This window comes from Salvelinus fontinalis, chromosome 22 (assembly GCF_029448725.1).
Source record: "Salvelinus fontinalis isolate EN_2023a chromosome 22, ASM2944872v1, whole genome shotgun sequence".
In the NCBI taxonomy this organism is placed as follows: domain Eukaryota; kingdom Metazoa; phylum Chordata; class Actinopteri; order Salmoniformes; family Salmonidae; genus Salvelinus; species Salvelinus fontinalis.
Window position 1 is genome coordinate 15,607,487 of NC_074686.1, and position 16,729 is coordinate 15,624,215.

The 16,729-nt window shown below is 45.6% G+C and overlaps 1 protein-coding gene across 8 annotated transcripts in view; it reads right to left on the bottom strand.

Annotated features, from left to right (window-relative positions):
- The window catches only part of LOC129819940 (tumor protein D52-like), a 29,859-nt gene that overhangs the window by 5,658 nt on the left and 7,472 nt on the right, over positions 1–16,729 (bottom strand). Inside the window, exons 1-7 of one of the 8 annotated variants that reach the window (XM_055876656.1) lie at positions 6,692–7,499; positions 2,787–2,911; positions 2,160–2,308; positions 1,852–1,953; positions 1,511–1,537; positions 1,005–1,046; positions 181–229 (exon numbers count right to left, since the gene is read on the bottom strand). In XM_055876656.1, coding sequence (XP_055732631.1) covers positions 181–229; positions 1,005–1,046; positions 1,511–1,537; positions 1,852–1,953; positions 2,160–2,308; positions 2,787–2,911; positions 6,692–6,824 — 627 coding nt within the window. In that variant the 5' untranslated portion in view covers positions 6,825–7,499. Of the gene's footprint in view, positions 1–161; positions 230–1,004; positions 1,047–1,510; positions 1,538–1,851; positions 1,954–2,159; positions 2,309–2,786; positions 2,912–6,691; positions 7,796–16,729 lie in introns of those variants that run through there. The other 7 variants (XM_055876661.1, XM_055876662.1, XM_055876659.1 and 4 more) reach the window with 7 other exon arrangements.

The window sequence follows — 16,729 nt, forward strand, 5'->3', positions numbered from 1 at the left end:
AGAGATATAGATGTTGAATGAGTGAATTAATAAATGAAGACAAACAAATTCATTAATTTTTATCATCTGTTGTGTTATGATGAATTTCTCCCCAAATATTCAAAGATAAATATTTTAGGGCTCCTCTAAATGTACTGAGAAGTGATTAAGTTCTTACTCACTCCTCTTCTCATCTTTTACCTTTAAAGTCTCGACTTTCTCCTCAAACGACTTAAAGGTGTGTGTGTTCCTGTGAAGAGGGACACGGGATGTGAGTAGAGCAGGACGAAGAGGAGTGATATTGCAGAGACTAGTGTGTGGTGTCTGAAATGGCACCCTATTCCCTATTTAGTGCACTACTTTTGACCAGGGCCCATAGTTGTACCCTATATAGGGAATAGGGTGCCATTTTGTACACAGCCTAACAGACACCCGACTTCCATATCCAGAGGACTGTGGGAAAGCAGAGGTGGGAGGTCAGGGAAGAAAGCAGAGGTGGGAGGTTGGGATACTTAAAAGGAGACACATTTATCATTGTTTTCATAAGGACTGTTATCCGACAACCCCTCCAGACAGGGTTCAGTTAACTGTAGATGATTCCAGTCTCTTCTATTCACAGATCATATAGACTATTTATTGTCCAGAGGGTAAAAACACTAAGAATACAAGAACGGGGACAAGGAAATAACGTTTGTGTCAGAAATACACCTCACTCCCTATAAACTATCCCTATAAACTAGAGGGGTGTTGCTTCTCAGTCACTTCTCAACCAACAGATGTATGCTCTTCATTTGATCACTCTTGTTGCTGGGAATTTTCCTGCACAGTGGGAAATGCAAACTTATATTGTATTTGAGGTTTAAAATAGCTTCTAATGTTTGTAATTTCCATTTCAAAATGTCAGAACTCAAGCCAGTTTTTCCTCAAGTTCGCAAAGCTGCGAGACATTATTGTAAAAGGTGCTACAGAGGAGTAGAGGGTTCCAGCAAGCCGCGGTTTGGTTATTAATGTGCGTGTTCCCTTACCTCATCACGGGCATACTAGCAGAATGCTGTAGGGAGCGTATGCTATCCGACAGCATTAAAAAAAGAGAGATAGGGGGTTAGTAAAGAAAGAGAGTGCCCCAGTGTGGAGAGGTAGAGACACATATTCCTTCATTCATCCTTTATTTCCTACATTCATCCATGCATCATTCAATCCAAGTTAAATTGACGAGTGACTAAGAGTATGTTGAGGTGAAAACACGCTTCAGTTACCATAGTCATTTATGGCAATGTAGACCTACTGTACACAGACAGTCATGCAATCACAAGAAGCATTTGAATTAATCCTCACAGATCTCACAGAGAACCAAATCCCCCTAGCACAGAAGAACCCATGCAGTACAGTGACAGAGTGGAGAAATAGATATGAACTCTACTAGCAGCCAGGGGTTAACACTCAGCAAGACTACAGAGTAATGATCTAAACAGCATCTAAAATGACTTAGTATGGATGAACTAACTAACGGCACCAGCAGGGACAGTCTTACCCAAAATAATTGGAAATAGATTGCAATCTGTAAAGGCCAAGTATTGTGTTAAAGACATGTACAGACAATGAACAATACGTTTCCCATGATAAGACGAGCATGTGTATTCTCCCAGCCTGCCCCTTCAGTCCCCACTCTACTTGATAGAATACACTACAAAACTTCAGGTCTATGCTTAGGGTCTCTCTGTAAGAGCCTGTCTTTGTCTGCTTCCAAAATGGCGCCCTATTCACTACACGGTGCAGTACTTTTGACCAGAGCTCATTGGGACCTGGTCAAAAGTACTGCACTATATAGGGAATGGGGTGTCGTTTCAGACGCAGACTATGCGTGTGCCTCACCTGACGTCCTCAAACTTCCTGCTGATGGCCGAGCCCATGCTGGTGAAGGCTGCCGTGGCCTTCTGACCAGCTACGGACAGGCCCTCTGACGTCTTCTTGTAGCTGTTAGGAGAGAGAGAGAGAGAGCAAGACGGAATAAGAAAAAATGAGAGAAAATAAAGAGACAGAATGTACATTCCCCCTCTGACTAGTCAGCATGTGAGAGCTGACTCTGCAGAATAGTGTGTGTGCTCACACCTGCATGTGTGTGTATGCCTGTGTATAAGTGTTACGTATGTGTGCATCCCTGTGTGTGTACAGCCACGTACGCAGTAGAGGTGGTGACCTCCTGCCAGCTCTTGCTGATGTTCTGTTTGAGCTCGTTGAGAGGAGTGATGCCCAGCTTCCTCTTGATGTCTGCCACCTGCTTCTCCTTAGCTGCCAGCACCTGAGACAGAGTCACGACCTCATCCTCCAACTGAGAGAGACAGTAAGAGACGTGAGACAGTAAGAGACGTGAGACAGAGACAGAGACAGAGAGACAGAGAGACAGAGAGACAGAGAGACAGAGAGACAGAGAGACAGAGAGACAGAGAGACAGAGAGACAGAGAGACAGAGAGAGAGAGAGAGAGAGAGAGAGGAGAGAGAGAGAGAGAGAGAGAGAGAGAGAGAACGCAACAGACAGTGAGAGAGAGACACACATGTTGAGGACAGAGACGGCGTGAGACACAGGGTGTAGGGGTGAGAAACACAGGGTGTAGGGGTGAGAAACACAGGGTGTAGGGTTGGGTAGTACTGACTGAAACAAATGTAATTTTTTAAACGTTTTCTTCCCCCCCAGAACCAAAATTCTGTAATTCGTACAACAGAGTTTTTGTTATACATTATAACACTGGAAGTATCTACATTCTTATAATACCTAGACCGCTGACTTGAGCCAGGGTTCCTGACTTACCTTGAGCAGTTCATCTCGTAGCTCCTCCTGTTCCTCCTCTGTCAGGGTGGGGACGGAAGGGGACACGGTCACCGACATCACTGCATCCTCCCCTACCTCTGTGACAGAGTCTGGTCTCACAGCACCTGGAGAGATGTAGTGGGAGGGGAGGAAAGAGGGAGGAGATGGAGAGACAGGGAGAGTAAAAAAGAGAGAGTTAAGAGAGACATCCTCAGAGTTTCTGATCCTAAAAGGCTTGAGAGGATACAGCAGGTGTTCAATGATAGCTGTCAACTTAGTAGTGTTTCTCCTTCTGGTGTGGAGGAAGAAAAGACAGTCCAGTGTCCACGGGCGGTGAAGGGGGGACCAGCTAGATTAAGAGATAGCCTTTGAAGGGCAGGTGTCAAACACACACAATATTGTGGTCTCACTTCTTTGATGTTGGACTCTCAGCCTTGAGCAGGCCAGTCAGCCATAGCTCTACCCTGTAGGAATTGAAGAGTTTATTTCCAAAACACTATCTCCACCAATCACAGTTGTGTTTATTCATAGATTTAAGATGTGTAGGATTTTTAGTTTAACGCTATATAATATCCATTGTTAAGCTGGAATGGAATATGTTCGTATCCTGTATATTTGACTGTCATATCCTCATATCCTGTCATATCCTCGACTTCGGCGATGTCATCTACAAAATAGCTTCCAATACTCTACTCAGCAAACTAGATGCAGTTTATCATAGTGCCATCCGTTTTGTTACTAAAACACCTGATACCACCCACCACTGCGACCTGTATGCTCTAGTCGGCTGGCCCTCGCTACATATTCGTCGCCAGACCCACTGGCTCCAGGTCATCTATAAGTCCATGCTAGGTAAAGCTCCACCTTATCTCAGTTCACTGGTCACGATATCAACACCCACCCGTAGCACGCGCTCCAGCAGGTATATCTCACTGATCATCCCAAAAGCCAACACCTTATTTGGCCGCCTGTCCTTCCAGTTCTCTGCTGCCTGTGACTGGAACGAATTGCAAAAATCGCTGAAGTTGGAGACTTTTATTTCCCTCACCAACTTTAAACATCTGCTATCTGAGCAGCTAACCGATCGCTGCAGCTGTACATAGTCCATCTGTAAACAACCCACCCAATTTACCTACCTCATCCCCATACTGTTTTTATTTATTTATTTTTCTGCTCTTTTGCACACCAGTATCTCTACTTGCTCATGATCATCTGATGATTCATCACTCCAGTGTTAATCTGCTAAATTGTAATTATTCACTCCTATAGCCTATTTATTGCCTACCTCCTCATGCCTTTTGCACACAATGTATATAGACTCATTTTGTTTTTTTCCTACTGTGTTATTGACTTGTTTATTGTTTACTCCATGTGTAACTCTGTGTTGTTGTCTGTTCACACTGCTATGCTTTATCTTGGCCAGGTCGCAGTTGTAAATGAGAACTTGTTCTCAACTAGCCTACCTGGTTAAATAAAGGTGAAATAAAATAAATACAAAATATGCAGTTGTCTGTGGATAAGAGAATCTGCTAAACATAGATGTTTTACATACAGATCATGTTACTGTATTCAATCAAATAAAAACATATATATTGATGTCACAAATGTATCATTGGTACAGTTCTTTAATAAACATTTCATTATATTTGACTGTGTAAAACCTAGCAGTACTAGTTATTTCTCTGAGAGTGAGGTGGATATATAGCATTTTGCCACAAAACAATTATTATTTGTCTCTCAGAAATGAAACCATCAAGTGATAGAGATGTATTTGTTAAAAATCTGTCATTGAACAAACGCCATGATTAGATAGATTGGGGTGGTTTTTCACTCATCATTTATTTAAAACAATAAAAGCAAACGTACCAATATTTCAGAAAATGTATATATATAGTGTTTTGGAATAAAACTCTTCAATTGTAACATGAATAACAGCTGAACCTTCTGGATGGAGTCGTTGAGATTTTTCAGCAGGAGAGGAACAGCCATGTAAGAGAAAGTGGGGTAGTTCAGAAAAAGTCCGTCAGTGGAATAAAAACTCCATTAACTGATCCCTAGCAGCAACAAAGAACCATGTTATGAAAAATGTGGATATTTTCAAATCTCTCTTTTTGGGGGGAATGTGCATACCACGTCAAGAGTTACTATCTAAACATCATGTCATCACTCAGTCTTTCAATTATACTTCCTACTTTATAATGATTCATCAAGTCTATAAAAAAAAGACTCAAAACGCTCATGGTTCTTGCTCTGTAAGATTCACTCTAATTACTAGTTAACCAGTATTAGTGCACATATTAGTTAAATCAATTTCACATGCTGCTGATGCAGTCCTAAATTTCTCTGATTGGAGAAAAGGAGTTTTGGCCGGTGCAGCACGAATCATGGGTGTTCCTTGTGATCTGGTTTTGACCCTGGGAACGGATGGTCCTGTAATTGATTATTATTAGAGATAACTGTTGTGGTTACAGTAGTTCAGATACAGAATTGCAGCTGACATGGCTCTATGGATGTTACCTGTATGGACGACAGTTGACTGCATCGGTAGCCTGTTTTAGATAACCCCTTTTCTTCATGCTTACATGAATGGCTAAAGAAGCGACTTGATACTAAACCAGTGGTGTATCGGATTTAAGAGATTGAATGACTTTCTGGTCCTTAGTGCTTGTTGACCACATTAAGGCTTCAGGATTAGGAAGACCATGATGCGATATCTTCTTTGACTTGAACAATTAGCTCCTGGGTAAGGGACAGTCTGTGTTGGAAATAAGAAACAACCGAGTGAGTTTGCTCAGCGAACAGGCATCACACCAAGAGAATACAGAGAAGACTGGCTTGGCCTCACGAGGAATTATGAACCAGTAGAAGCATGCTCTTCAATGTTGCTCAAATTACCATCAATCTAACAGAAATGTACCCAACTCTGAATATCAAATAATATTTCTACGAGATAAATTGTGTAGAAATGCTCAACACATATTCACTCAACCTTTCCCTTTCGATTGTTTCCCTCCCTCCTCTTGACGACGGGGCAGTGCCTCTGCGGTCCAGGTAGCCATACTGCTGACAGGTCTGTGTAATCTATACCACCATCCCAAACCACGAGGGCTTCTACCTTATATGGGTTCGAACAGGGGTGTCAAACTCATTTTGCCCACGATGTGGCAGCAACTATAAAGATTAGCCTACATCACACAAAACGCTGATTGTTTTTGCTCCAATGCAATGTATAGGTAGTCTGTATTCACAGCCTAAAAATAAAGGCCACTACTTTAAATGAGGCACGTCTGTTGAGAACTGAGGTTAATCCCATCAGAATGGCAGCGTATAATTAGCCTGTTAGTATAACAAGCCAAAAGGGTTTTTTAATTGTTAAATAAGTCATTGAACCTCTCTATATATTTATTTACAGTGGCCTGTGTAAGTTAATTATATTGCTGTAGGTTATCTGTAACTAGTAATGATGGGACTGCCAGCATAGTTAAGAGTCATGTAACTCTTTAAACAAATATTGGTAAAAAAATAGAACAAAGGGCTTTGGCACCAGCTTTGTTCGGTCTTGTCATAGCTTGACCAAGCTCCTCTGATGCCAGCCCGACAACCCAAAACCACTCTAGGTTTGATAAACCCACTCTAGGTTTCTTCCTAGGAGTGTTTTCAGTGTGGTCTTGTCAGAGTTCAACCCCCAGCAACCACCCACCTGTTTGCCATCTGCCCCAGACAGCCCCTTTTCTAAAACAGGTCAGAATGGGACAGCAACAGAACGCAGTCACACACATCAAGAAACACAAATGAGATCTCCTTTTGTTCACACGCACCCCCCACCATCTCATTCTCTTTGCAAACACCCTATCCACACCCCAGAACAAATACAAACTTCTTCACTCACACACTGCTCTGGTTACCTCTGGCTGTGACAGTCACGTGCGGTGAGCCCGGTGGTGTTACAATGACGCTGGGGGACAGATAGAGGTAGCTGCTATTCACTCCCTGCTCAAAGTCAAACGGCGACTTGTATTCCTGCTCCAGAGCGTCCATGGCTGTTGCCTGGCTGGGTTAGGTGGCTCCAGGCTGGGTTAGGTGGCTCCAGGCTGGGTTAGGTGGCTCCAGGCTGGGTTAGGTGGCTCCAGGCTGGGTTAGGTGGCTCCAGGCTGGGTTAGGTGGCTCCAGGCTGGGTTAGGTGGCTCCAGGCTGGGTTAGGTGGCTCCAGGCTGGGTTAGGTGGCTCCAGGCTGGGTTAGGTGGCTCCAGGCTGGGTTAGGTGGCTCCAGGCTGGGTTAGGTGGTTGGGACCACAATGACTCCGGTCGCTGCAGCCGCTGATTTCCTGCATGTGCTAGGACGCATGCAGCTGGGGCACAGTTCACTCAGTGCTCCGATTGTCCTCTCCTGTCTCCTGGTCTGGTAGACACACGGTACTCCTGTGTCGTGTGTGTGTGACAGTGTATTACGTGACAGTGTGTCGTGTATATGACAGTGCGTGTGTATGTGTCCGTATGTGACACTGTGTTGCGGTTGGACACACAGCTCCGGCCGGGCTAGCCTCCTAGCCTGTCTGTCGGTCTCTGGGTCTGTCTCTGGGTCTGTCTCTGGGTCTGTCTTTCTGCTGCAGACTCACATGACATGCAGTCATCCAGGCAGGCCGAGGTGGCGTCACGACGGTCGCTCTGTGGTGTTAATGAGTTACCTTCCCTTTAGCCTTCACTCTCTGCCGACACTGCAATCACCAACCACCACAGTCATTAGTCAGGCACTCCCAGTCCCCTGGTAGCTAGGCTTCTCTGTTGGAAATAATCCAAAGGTCACTGGTGGATTGCTGCAATCATCCACACATCCACAGTTTCTGATTCTGCACACCCAGGAGTTTTTTAAAGGAAAAGACCATAAAGATGCTAGGCTAGCATTTATGGAATGCAGGAGCTCTTCTGTGATGAGTTTCCAGCTCTAGTATACAGCACCCTCTCCCTCGCGCCTTCCCCATCCATCTTGTCATCTAGGGAAAAACGAGGTTCCATTTGTTGGTTGGTCACATGACACGCTCAGGCCCGGGATAGGGCAGGCCCGTGAGATGGAAGCAACCGTAATCTGCAGTGTCCCAGATTACAGCGAGCCGCTAATCCAGTTCAGACTGTCCAGCTGGGAGCTCCACTGTACTGTTACTGTACAGAAAGAGACACTATGTACCAGAGAGCAGGTAGCTGCATCTGTATGTACCAACACTTACCGTACAGAGAGCGGGTCGCTGCAGCTGTATGTACCAACACTTACCGTACAGAGAGCGGGTAGCTGCAGCTGTATGTACCAACACTTACAGTACAGAGAGCGGGTAGCTGCATCTGTATGTACCAACACTTACCGTACAGAGAGCGGGTAGCTGCATCTGTATGTACCAACACTTACCGTACAGAGAGCGGGTAGCTGCATCTGTATGTAGCAACAATTACCGTACAGAGAGCGGGTAGCTGCATCTGTATGTACCAACACTTACCGTACAGAGAGCGGGTAGCTGCATCTGTATGTAGCAACACTTACCGTACAGAGAGCGGGTAGCTGCATCTGTATGTACCAACACTTACCGTACAGAGAGCGGGTAGCTGCAGCTGTATGTACCAACACTTACCGTACAGAGAGCGGGTAGCTGCATCTGTATGTACCAACACTTACCGTACAGAGAGCAGGTAGCTGCATCTGTATGCACCAACACTTACCGTACAGAGAGCAGGTAGCTGCATCTGTATGCACCAACACTTACCGTACAGAGAGCAGGTAGCTGCATCTGTATGTACCAACACTTACCGTACAGAGAGCGGGTAGCTGCAGCTGTATGCACCAACACTTACCGTACAGAGAGCAGGTAGCTGCATCTGTATGCACCAACACTTACCGTACAGAGAGCGGGTAGCTGCATCTGTATGTACCAACACTTACCGTACAGAGAGCAGGTAGCTGCATCTGTATGTACCAACACTTACCGTACAGAGAGCAGGTAGCTGCATCTGTATGCACCAACACTTACCGTACAGAGAGCAGGTAGCTGCAGCTGTATGTACCAACAATTACAGTACAGAGAGCGGGTAGCTGCATCTGTATGTACCAACAACTACCGTACAGAGAGCAGGTAGCTGCATCTGTATGTACCAACACTTACCGTACAGAGAGCAGGTAGCTGCATCTGTATGTACCAACACTTACAGTACAGAGAGCAGGTAGCTGCATCTGTATGTACCAACACTTACCGTACAGAGAGCAGGTAGCTGCAGCTGTATGTACCAACACTTACCGTACAGAGAGCAGGTAGCTGCATCTGTATGTACCAACACTTACAGTACAGAGAGCAGGTAGCTGCATCTGTATGTACCAACACTTACCGTACAGAGAGCAGGTAGCTGCAGCTGTATGTACCAACACTTACCGTACAGAGAGCAGGTAGCTGCATCTGTATGTACCAACACTTACCGTACAGAGAGCGGGTAGCTGCATCTGTATGTACCAACACTTACAGTACAGAGAGCAGGTAGCTGCAGCTGTATGTACCAACACTTACCGTACAGAGAGCAGGTAGCTGCATCTGTATGTACCAACACTTACCGTACAGAGAGCGGGTAGCTGCATCTGTATGTACCAACACTTACCGTACAGAGAGCGGGTAGCTGCAGCTGTATGTACCAACACTTACAGTACAGAGAGCGGGTAGCTGCATCTGTATGTACCAACACTTACCGTACAGAGAGCGGGTAGCTGCATCTGTATGTAGCAACAATTACCGTACAGAGAGCGGGTAGCTGCATCTGTATGTACCAACACTTACCGTACAGAGAGCGGGTAGCTGCATCTGTATGTAGCAACAATTACCGTACAGAGAGCAGGTAGCTGCATCTGTATGTACCAACACTTACCGTACAGAGAGCAGGTAGCTGCAGCTGTATGTACCAACACTTACCGTACAGAGAGCGGGTAGCTGCATCTGTATGTACCAACACTTACAGTACAGAGAGCAGGTAGCTGCAGCTGTATGTACCAACACTTACCGTACAGAGAGCAGGTAGCTGCATCTGTATGTACCAACACTTACCGTACAGAGAGCGGGTAGCTGCATCTGTATGTACCAACACTTACCGTACAGAGAGCGGGTAGCTGCAGCTGTATGTACCAACACTTACAGTACAGAGAGCGGGTAGCTGCATCTGTATGTACCAACACTTACCGTACAGAGAGCGGGTAGCTGCATCTGTATGTAGCAACAATTACCGTACAGAGAGCGGGTAGCTGCATCTGTATGTACCAACACTTACCGTACAGAGAGCGGGTAGCTGCATCTGTATGTAGCAACAATTACCGTACAGAGAGCAGGTAGCTGCATCTGTATGTACCAACACTTACCGTACAGAGAGCAGGTAGCTGCAGCTGTATGTACCAACACTTACCGTACAGAGAGCAGGTAGCTGCATCTGTATGTACCAACACTTACCGTACAGAGAGCAGGTAGCTGCATCTGTATGTACCAACACTTACCGTACAGAGAGCGGGTAGCTGCAGCTGTATGTACCAACACTTACCGTACAGAGAGCGGGTAGCTGCAGCTGTATGTACCAACACTTACCGTACAGAGAGCGGGAAGCTGCATCTGTATGTACCAACACAGAGCTGTAGCGTGTGGAGAGAGCCTTGCTGTACTGTATGTAGTAGTCTACCAATGCCGAACTGTGCTGTTTAGTGTCTACTGCAGACACAATAGATGAGCTTTTTGTGAGCGTAGGCATATTAAAATGTGTCCATGATAATGGTAGTCTATACGACACCTACACTGGTGTACAGTACAGGCCAATGCTTACTCACACAGGCCTGTTTCAGAGCATAGCCTTAGTTTTCTTTTCCCATGGTGCTCAACAGCAGTAGGGTCAGTGTCTGTATTGTGTCACACTAAAGTTCTGTACGTAGCCACTTCTGTATGGGTCTACATTTTATTTAATGAGGCAAGTCAGTTAAGAACAAATTCTTATTTACAATGACGGCCACTCCGGCCAAACCCTCCCCTAACCCGTAAAACACTGGGCTAATTGTGCGCCGCCCTATGGGACTCCCGATCACGGCCGGTTGTGATACAGCCAGGGGTCAAACCAGGGTCTGTAGTGACGACTTAGACCGCTGTGCCCACTCGGGAGAGTGGTAAGGAAGGACGGACCTTGGATTGAATGGAGCAAGGTTCTGCCATTGTTATAGGAATCTTGGATTTGTCCATTTTTGTCTTTGTAAGAGCCATGCGTTTCCTAGCAACCAGGCTGTGATACAAAGATTCAGGTTACAATGAGGACTTACAGTGAGTACTTCCATTCACCCAGTTCCTTACAAGCGAGCAAGCAGGTGCGCGCGCACACACACCAACCTCGGCACCTCCTCATTCTCTCCAAAGTTGGTGTGAAGAGTTTATAGGTCCCAGATGTTTGCCTTTCTGGCTGGTTCTTGTTGGCCTGTTACCAAAGCATGCGTCACAGAGTACACACTCACACACATAAAAATACAAAGTAAAAGTCGGCCACGCATTATCTTAAAGGGAAAGTGTGATATTATTAATGCACATTTCATTCTAACACAGCATAACTTGTACCAGTAAGTAATATGCTATTCATTTATCTGAATGTTGATAATACAATCTATGCGCTCTAGTGATGTCTGAATGGAGTTTGATTGGTTATACCTAGGAATTCCTATATGGGAGCACAAAGCAGGCTCCGTCACTCATTACAAATTACTTGAAGCTGAAGCTAGCTACATCTGTGTGATTTATTTTTGTATTTCCTCCTTCCATGGATATAAGAAAAGCACCCTGTAGGTCGAGTAGTCACACTTCCTTGCCAACACGTAGAACTTTACAATTTGTTTTAATATTAGAAGATTGATAGTAATAACTTATTGAATCCATGCAACTTCTCCACAGTGGCATGTATTCATGAATGCCAGTCTCTTGACAACAAGGTAGACAAAATTCGAGCAAGGGTTGCCTTCCAGAGAGACATCAGAGATTGCAACATTCTCTGTTTCACGGAAACATGGCTTACTCGGGATACGTTATCAGAGTCGGTACAGCCACCTAGTTTCTTCACGCATCGCGCCAACAGAAACAAACATCTCTCTGGGAAGAAGAAGGGCGGGGGTGTATGCCTTAAGATTAACGAGTCGTGGTGTGATAACAACATACAGGAACTCAAGTCATTTTGTTCACCTGACCTAGAATTCCTTACAATCAAATGCCGACCGCATTATCTACCAAGAGAATTCTCTTCGATTATAATCACAGCCGTGTATATCCCCCCCCAAGCAGACACCTCGACGGCCCTGAAAGAACTTCATTGGACTATGAAACTGGAAACCACATATCCTGAGGCTGCATTTATTGTAGCTGGGAATTTTAATAAAGTTAATCTGAAAACAAGGCTCCCTAAATTTTATCAGCATATTGAATGCGTGACCCGGGCTGGCAGCATTCTGGATCATTGCTACTCTAACTTCCACAACGCATACAAAGCCCTCCCTCGCCCTCCTTGCGGCAAATCTGACCACGACTCCATTTTGTTTCTCCCAGCCTATAGAGAGAAACTAAAACAGGAAACACCCGTGCTCAGGTCTGTTCAATGCTGGTCCGACCAATCTGATTCCAAGCTTCAAGATTGCTTAGATCACGTGGGCTGGGACATGTTCTAGATAGCCTCAGACAACAACATTGATGTATACGCTGATTTGGTGAGCGAGAATATTAGCAAGTGCATCGGTGATGTTGTACCCAAGGTGACTATTAAAACCCTCCCTAACCAGAAACCGTGGATTGATGGCAGCATTTTCTGAAAAAAAACATTACAACTGAAAGCGCGAACCATTGCTTTTAATCATGGCAAGGCGTCCGGAAACATGACCGAATACAAACAGTGTAGCTATTCCCTCCGCAAGGCAATCAAACAAGCTAAGCGACAGTATAGAGACAAAGTACAGTCGCAATTCAACGGCTCAGACACGAGACATGTGTGGCAGGGTCTACAGTCAATCACGGATTACAAAAAGAAAACCAGGTTCGTCGCAGACACCGACGTCTTGCTCCCAGACAAACTAAACAACTTCTTTGCTCGCTTTGAGGACAATACAGTGCCACTGACACGGCCCGCTAGCAAAACCTGCGGGCTCTCCTTCACCGGAGCCAACTCGAGTAAAACATTTAAACGTGTTAACCCTCGCAAGGCTGCCGGCCCAGACGGCATCCCTAGCCGTGTCCTCAGAGCATGCGCAGACCAGCTGGCTGGTGTGTTTACGGACATATTCAATCAATCCCTATCCCAGTCTGCTGTTCCCACATGCTTCAAGAGGGCCACCATTGTTCCTGTTCCCAAGAAAGCTAAGGTAACTGAGCTAAACGACTATCGCCCCGTACCACTCACTTCCGTCATCATGAAGTGCTTTGAGAGACTAGTCAAGGATCATATCACCTCCACCCTAGCCCACACCCTAGATCCACTCCAATTTGCTTACCGCCCCAATAGGTCCACAGGCGACACAATCGCAATCACACCGCCCTAACCCATCTGGACAAGGGGAATACCTATGTAATAATGCTGTTCATCAATTACAGCTCAGCATTTAACACCATAGTACCCTCCAAACCCTGGGTCTCGACCCCGCCCTGTGCAACTGGGTCCTGGACTTTGACCGGCCGCCCCCCCCCAGGTAGTGAGGGTAGGAAACAGCTCCACCCCGCTGATCCTCAACACTGGGGCCCCACAGGGGTGCGTTCTCAGCCCTCTCCTGTACTCCCTGTTCACCCATGACTGCGTGGTCATGCACGCCTCCAACTCAAATCATCAAGTTTGCAGACGACACTACAGTGGTAGGCTTGATTACCAACAATGACGAGATGGCCTACAGAGAGGTGGTGAGGGCCCTCGGAGCGTGGTGTCAGGAAAATAACCTCACACTCAACATCAACCAAACAAAGGAGATGATCGTGGACTTCAGGAAACAGCAGAGGAAGCACCCCCCTATCCACATTGACGGGACAGTAGTGGAGAAGGTGGAAAGTTAAGTTCCTCTGCGTACACATCACGCACAAACGGAAATGGTCCACCCACACAGACAGCGCGGTGAAGGCGGCGCAGCAGCGCCTCTTCAACCTCAGGAGGGTGAGGAAATTTGGCTTGTCACCAAAAACTCACAAACTTCTACAGATGCACAATCGAGAGCATCCTGTCGGGCTGTATCACCGCCTGGTACGGCAAGTGCTCTGCCCACAACCGTAAGGCTCTCCAGAGGGTAGTGAGGTCTGCACAACGCATCACCGGGGGCAAACTACCTGCCCTCCAGGACATCTCCACCACCCGATGTCACAGGAAGGCCAAAAAGATCATCAAGGATAACAACCACCCGAGCCACTGCCTGTTCACCCTGCTATCATCCAGAAGGCGAGGTCAGTACAGGTGCATCAAAGCTGGGACCGAGACTGAAAAACAGCTTCTATCTCAAGGCCATCAGACTGTTAAACAACCATCACTAACATTGAGTGGCTGCTGCCAACATACTGACTCAAATCTCTAGCCACTTTAATAATAAAAAATTGGATGTAATAAATGTATCACTAGTCACTTTAAGCAATGCCACTTTATAATGTTTACATGCCCTACATTACTCATCTCATATGTATATACTGTACTCTATACCATCTACTGCATCTTGCCTATGCTGCACGGCCATCGCTCATCCATATATTTTTATTCATTCCTTTACACTTGTGTGTATAAGGTAGTTGTTGTGAAATTGTTAGATTACTTGTTAGTTATTACTGCACGGTCGGAACTAGAAGCACAGTAATTTCCCTACACTCACATTAACATCAGTTAACCATCTGTATGTGACCAATACAATTTGATTTGAAGCCAGACCCCCCCCCCCCCCAAAAAAATGACCAAGAAAAAAACCATTAAACAATTTATATTTTCTGTGTTTCATAATTGTCCTTCAATTCAAAGGAGGCTGAATGTATCTCACCAGAGAAAGCATCAGAGAGAGTGAATCTGCGACCCTCTGTCTCTGCTATGTGTAGCCTTATCTGATGCTGTCTGGTCAAAAAGAGTGTGATAGTGTTGCCACCTGTAGCATTGAACGCAAAAGGAAGCCAGCGAGTATTTGGCCTCCCTTGATTAAAAAATAGTATATAGCCCTTCAGCGTTGAGCTAAACTGTGAATGGTCCGGGGTTACAAAAAAGAAGGGAAAAAAAAGAAAAGAAAAAAGGTGTCAAGGGAAGCCAGTTTGGATTTGGCTTCACATCAAACATCATTGACAGAAACAAAAAAAATTGTTGCATCTCATTGTGTTGTTGTCCTCCGGTGGTTATCTAGCTAGCTAAAATTGGCCCTTTCCTAAATTAGCCATGGACAGAGATTTGGACTTTTTATTCAATTACCGTACTGGCCAATGATTATTACGGTGATTCTGATCCAACCATAACTTCATACATTGTGTCTCTTGCCTGAGAGGATGGAAGTTCAATATGTAGCTAGATGTAGAAGGTTAATGTTAACTAGCTGGCACATCGTTGCCCATGAAAGGAAGTTAGCCTAGTGAGCAAGCATTTTAGCCAGGTAGCCTAGGACAACAAAAACTAAAAGCGTGTACTGTATGCCATAGACCAGATCGGCAGCATGAAACAGAGGATGGCATTGGCGTTTCTCTACAAGTAAGGGGAGTCTCACACACACAAATCAGTACCATGGACAGCCACATATTTAGCTTATGTTGATTGGACTAAATTGTCTTTGGAATCTTTTATTTGTCCCTGAATTAGACTCAGCATTGGTGATTTGAGGATGTTGAAATGTTGGTGGAATAGTGGAACCAGCTCCTATATTCTTTGCGGTAACTCTGTGGTGTTCTAAATCAATAGTTGTTTAGTAGTCAGAAAATATCAGAAACATTAACTTGCTTGACCATGCTGTAGGTCATGTAACTGTTTGTTGCTCCCCGGTTATGTAATGAAAAAAAGGTGTGGTTGAATTTATTCTGCCACAGTCTTCTTATTGTCTTGGCCTTAACCCTATACATCACGGGGTCAAGGCATATGCACTAACAGGTTATAGAGCAAACACAATTAGGAGAACACATTGGCTGTACCTTTTTCCCCCCCTGGCTTTCCCAGTGATTTTACCCTGCCTCTCCATTTAGGTGTAGGTTTACAAGGTAAGTATTTGTTTTCAGTGGGGATAATGATTCAAAACATCATGTTCATTTCAAGAAACCCGAGCTGGCAACTTTAACCTTACCAGTTACACATAGAACTCTATAAACCAAATAGGCTACTGATGAAAGCGAGGGTTTAAACTGGCAAAGGAAGGAGTGCCACTGTTCTTCGAATGTTTGTCTCTTACTTTAGCTTCCTGTTTTTCTTATTCCCTCAAAACCGGGACCAGTGTCAGACATCCATTTTACCACTGCCCAGCAGAGTTTGAACACAAACAACAGACACTGTGGTCAGACAGAAAGATGCTCCTTTAGGTTGTTAATACTCCACAGCGTCTTGTCAGTAGACTACTCCCTGTGCACCGTGTCACATGGTGGAGGGTCCCAAACAGGAATCATGAGACACTGGCTGGATGGATGATGACTTTCCAGCCCAGACCCAGCCCAACCGTGGCTGGTCAGTCAGTCAGTTAGGGGCAGGATGGAAGCCAGACAGTGTGGAGATGAAGAGGCCTAGGATTTATCCACACCTAAAAAGGGGGGCATCACCCCATGACCATGGGACACTGGGGGATGACTCAAGTCTCCAGTCCAGGTCTGGACACAACCAGCGGTGCCATGTGAGAGGGGAGGCCTGCGATTTCCACAGTGTTATGATAGGAGGCCCATGACGATCTACTAGAGAGGGAGTTCTACTGAGGCACTTCATGGATATGAGGGGAGCTTTCCATG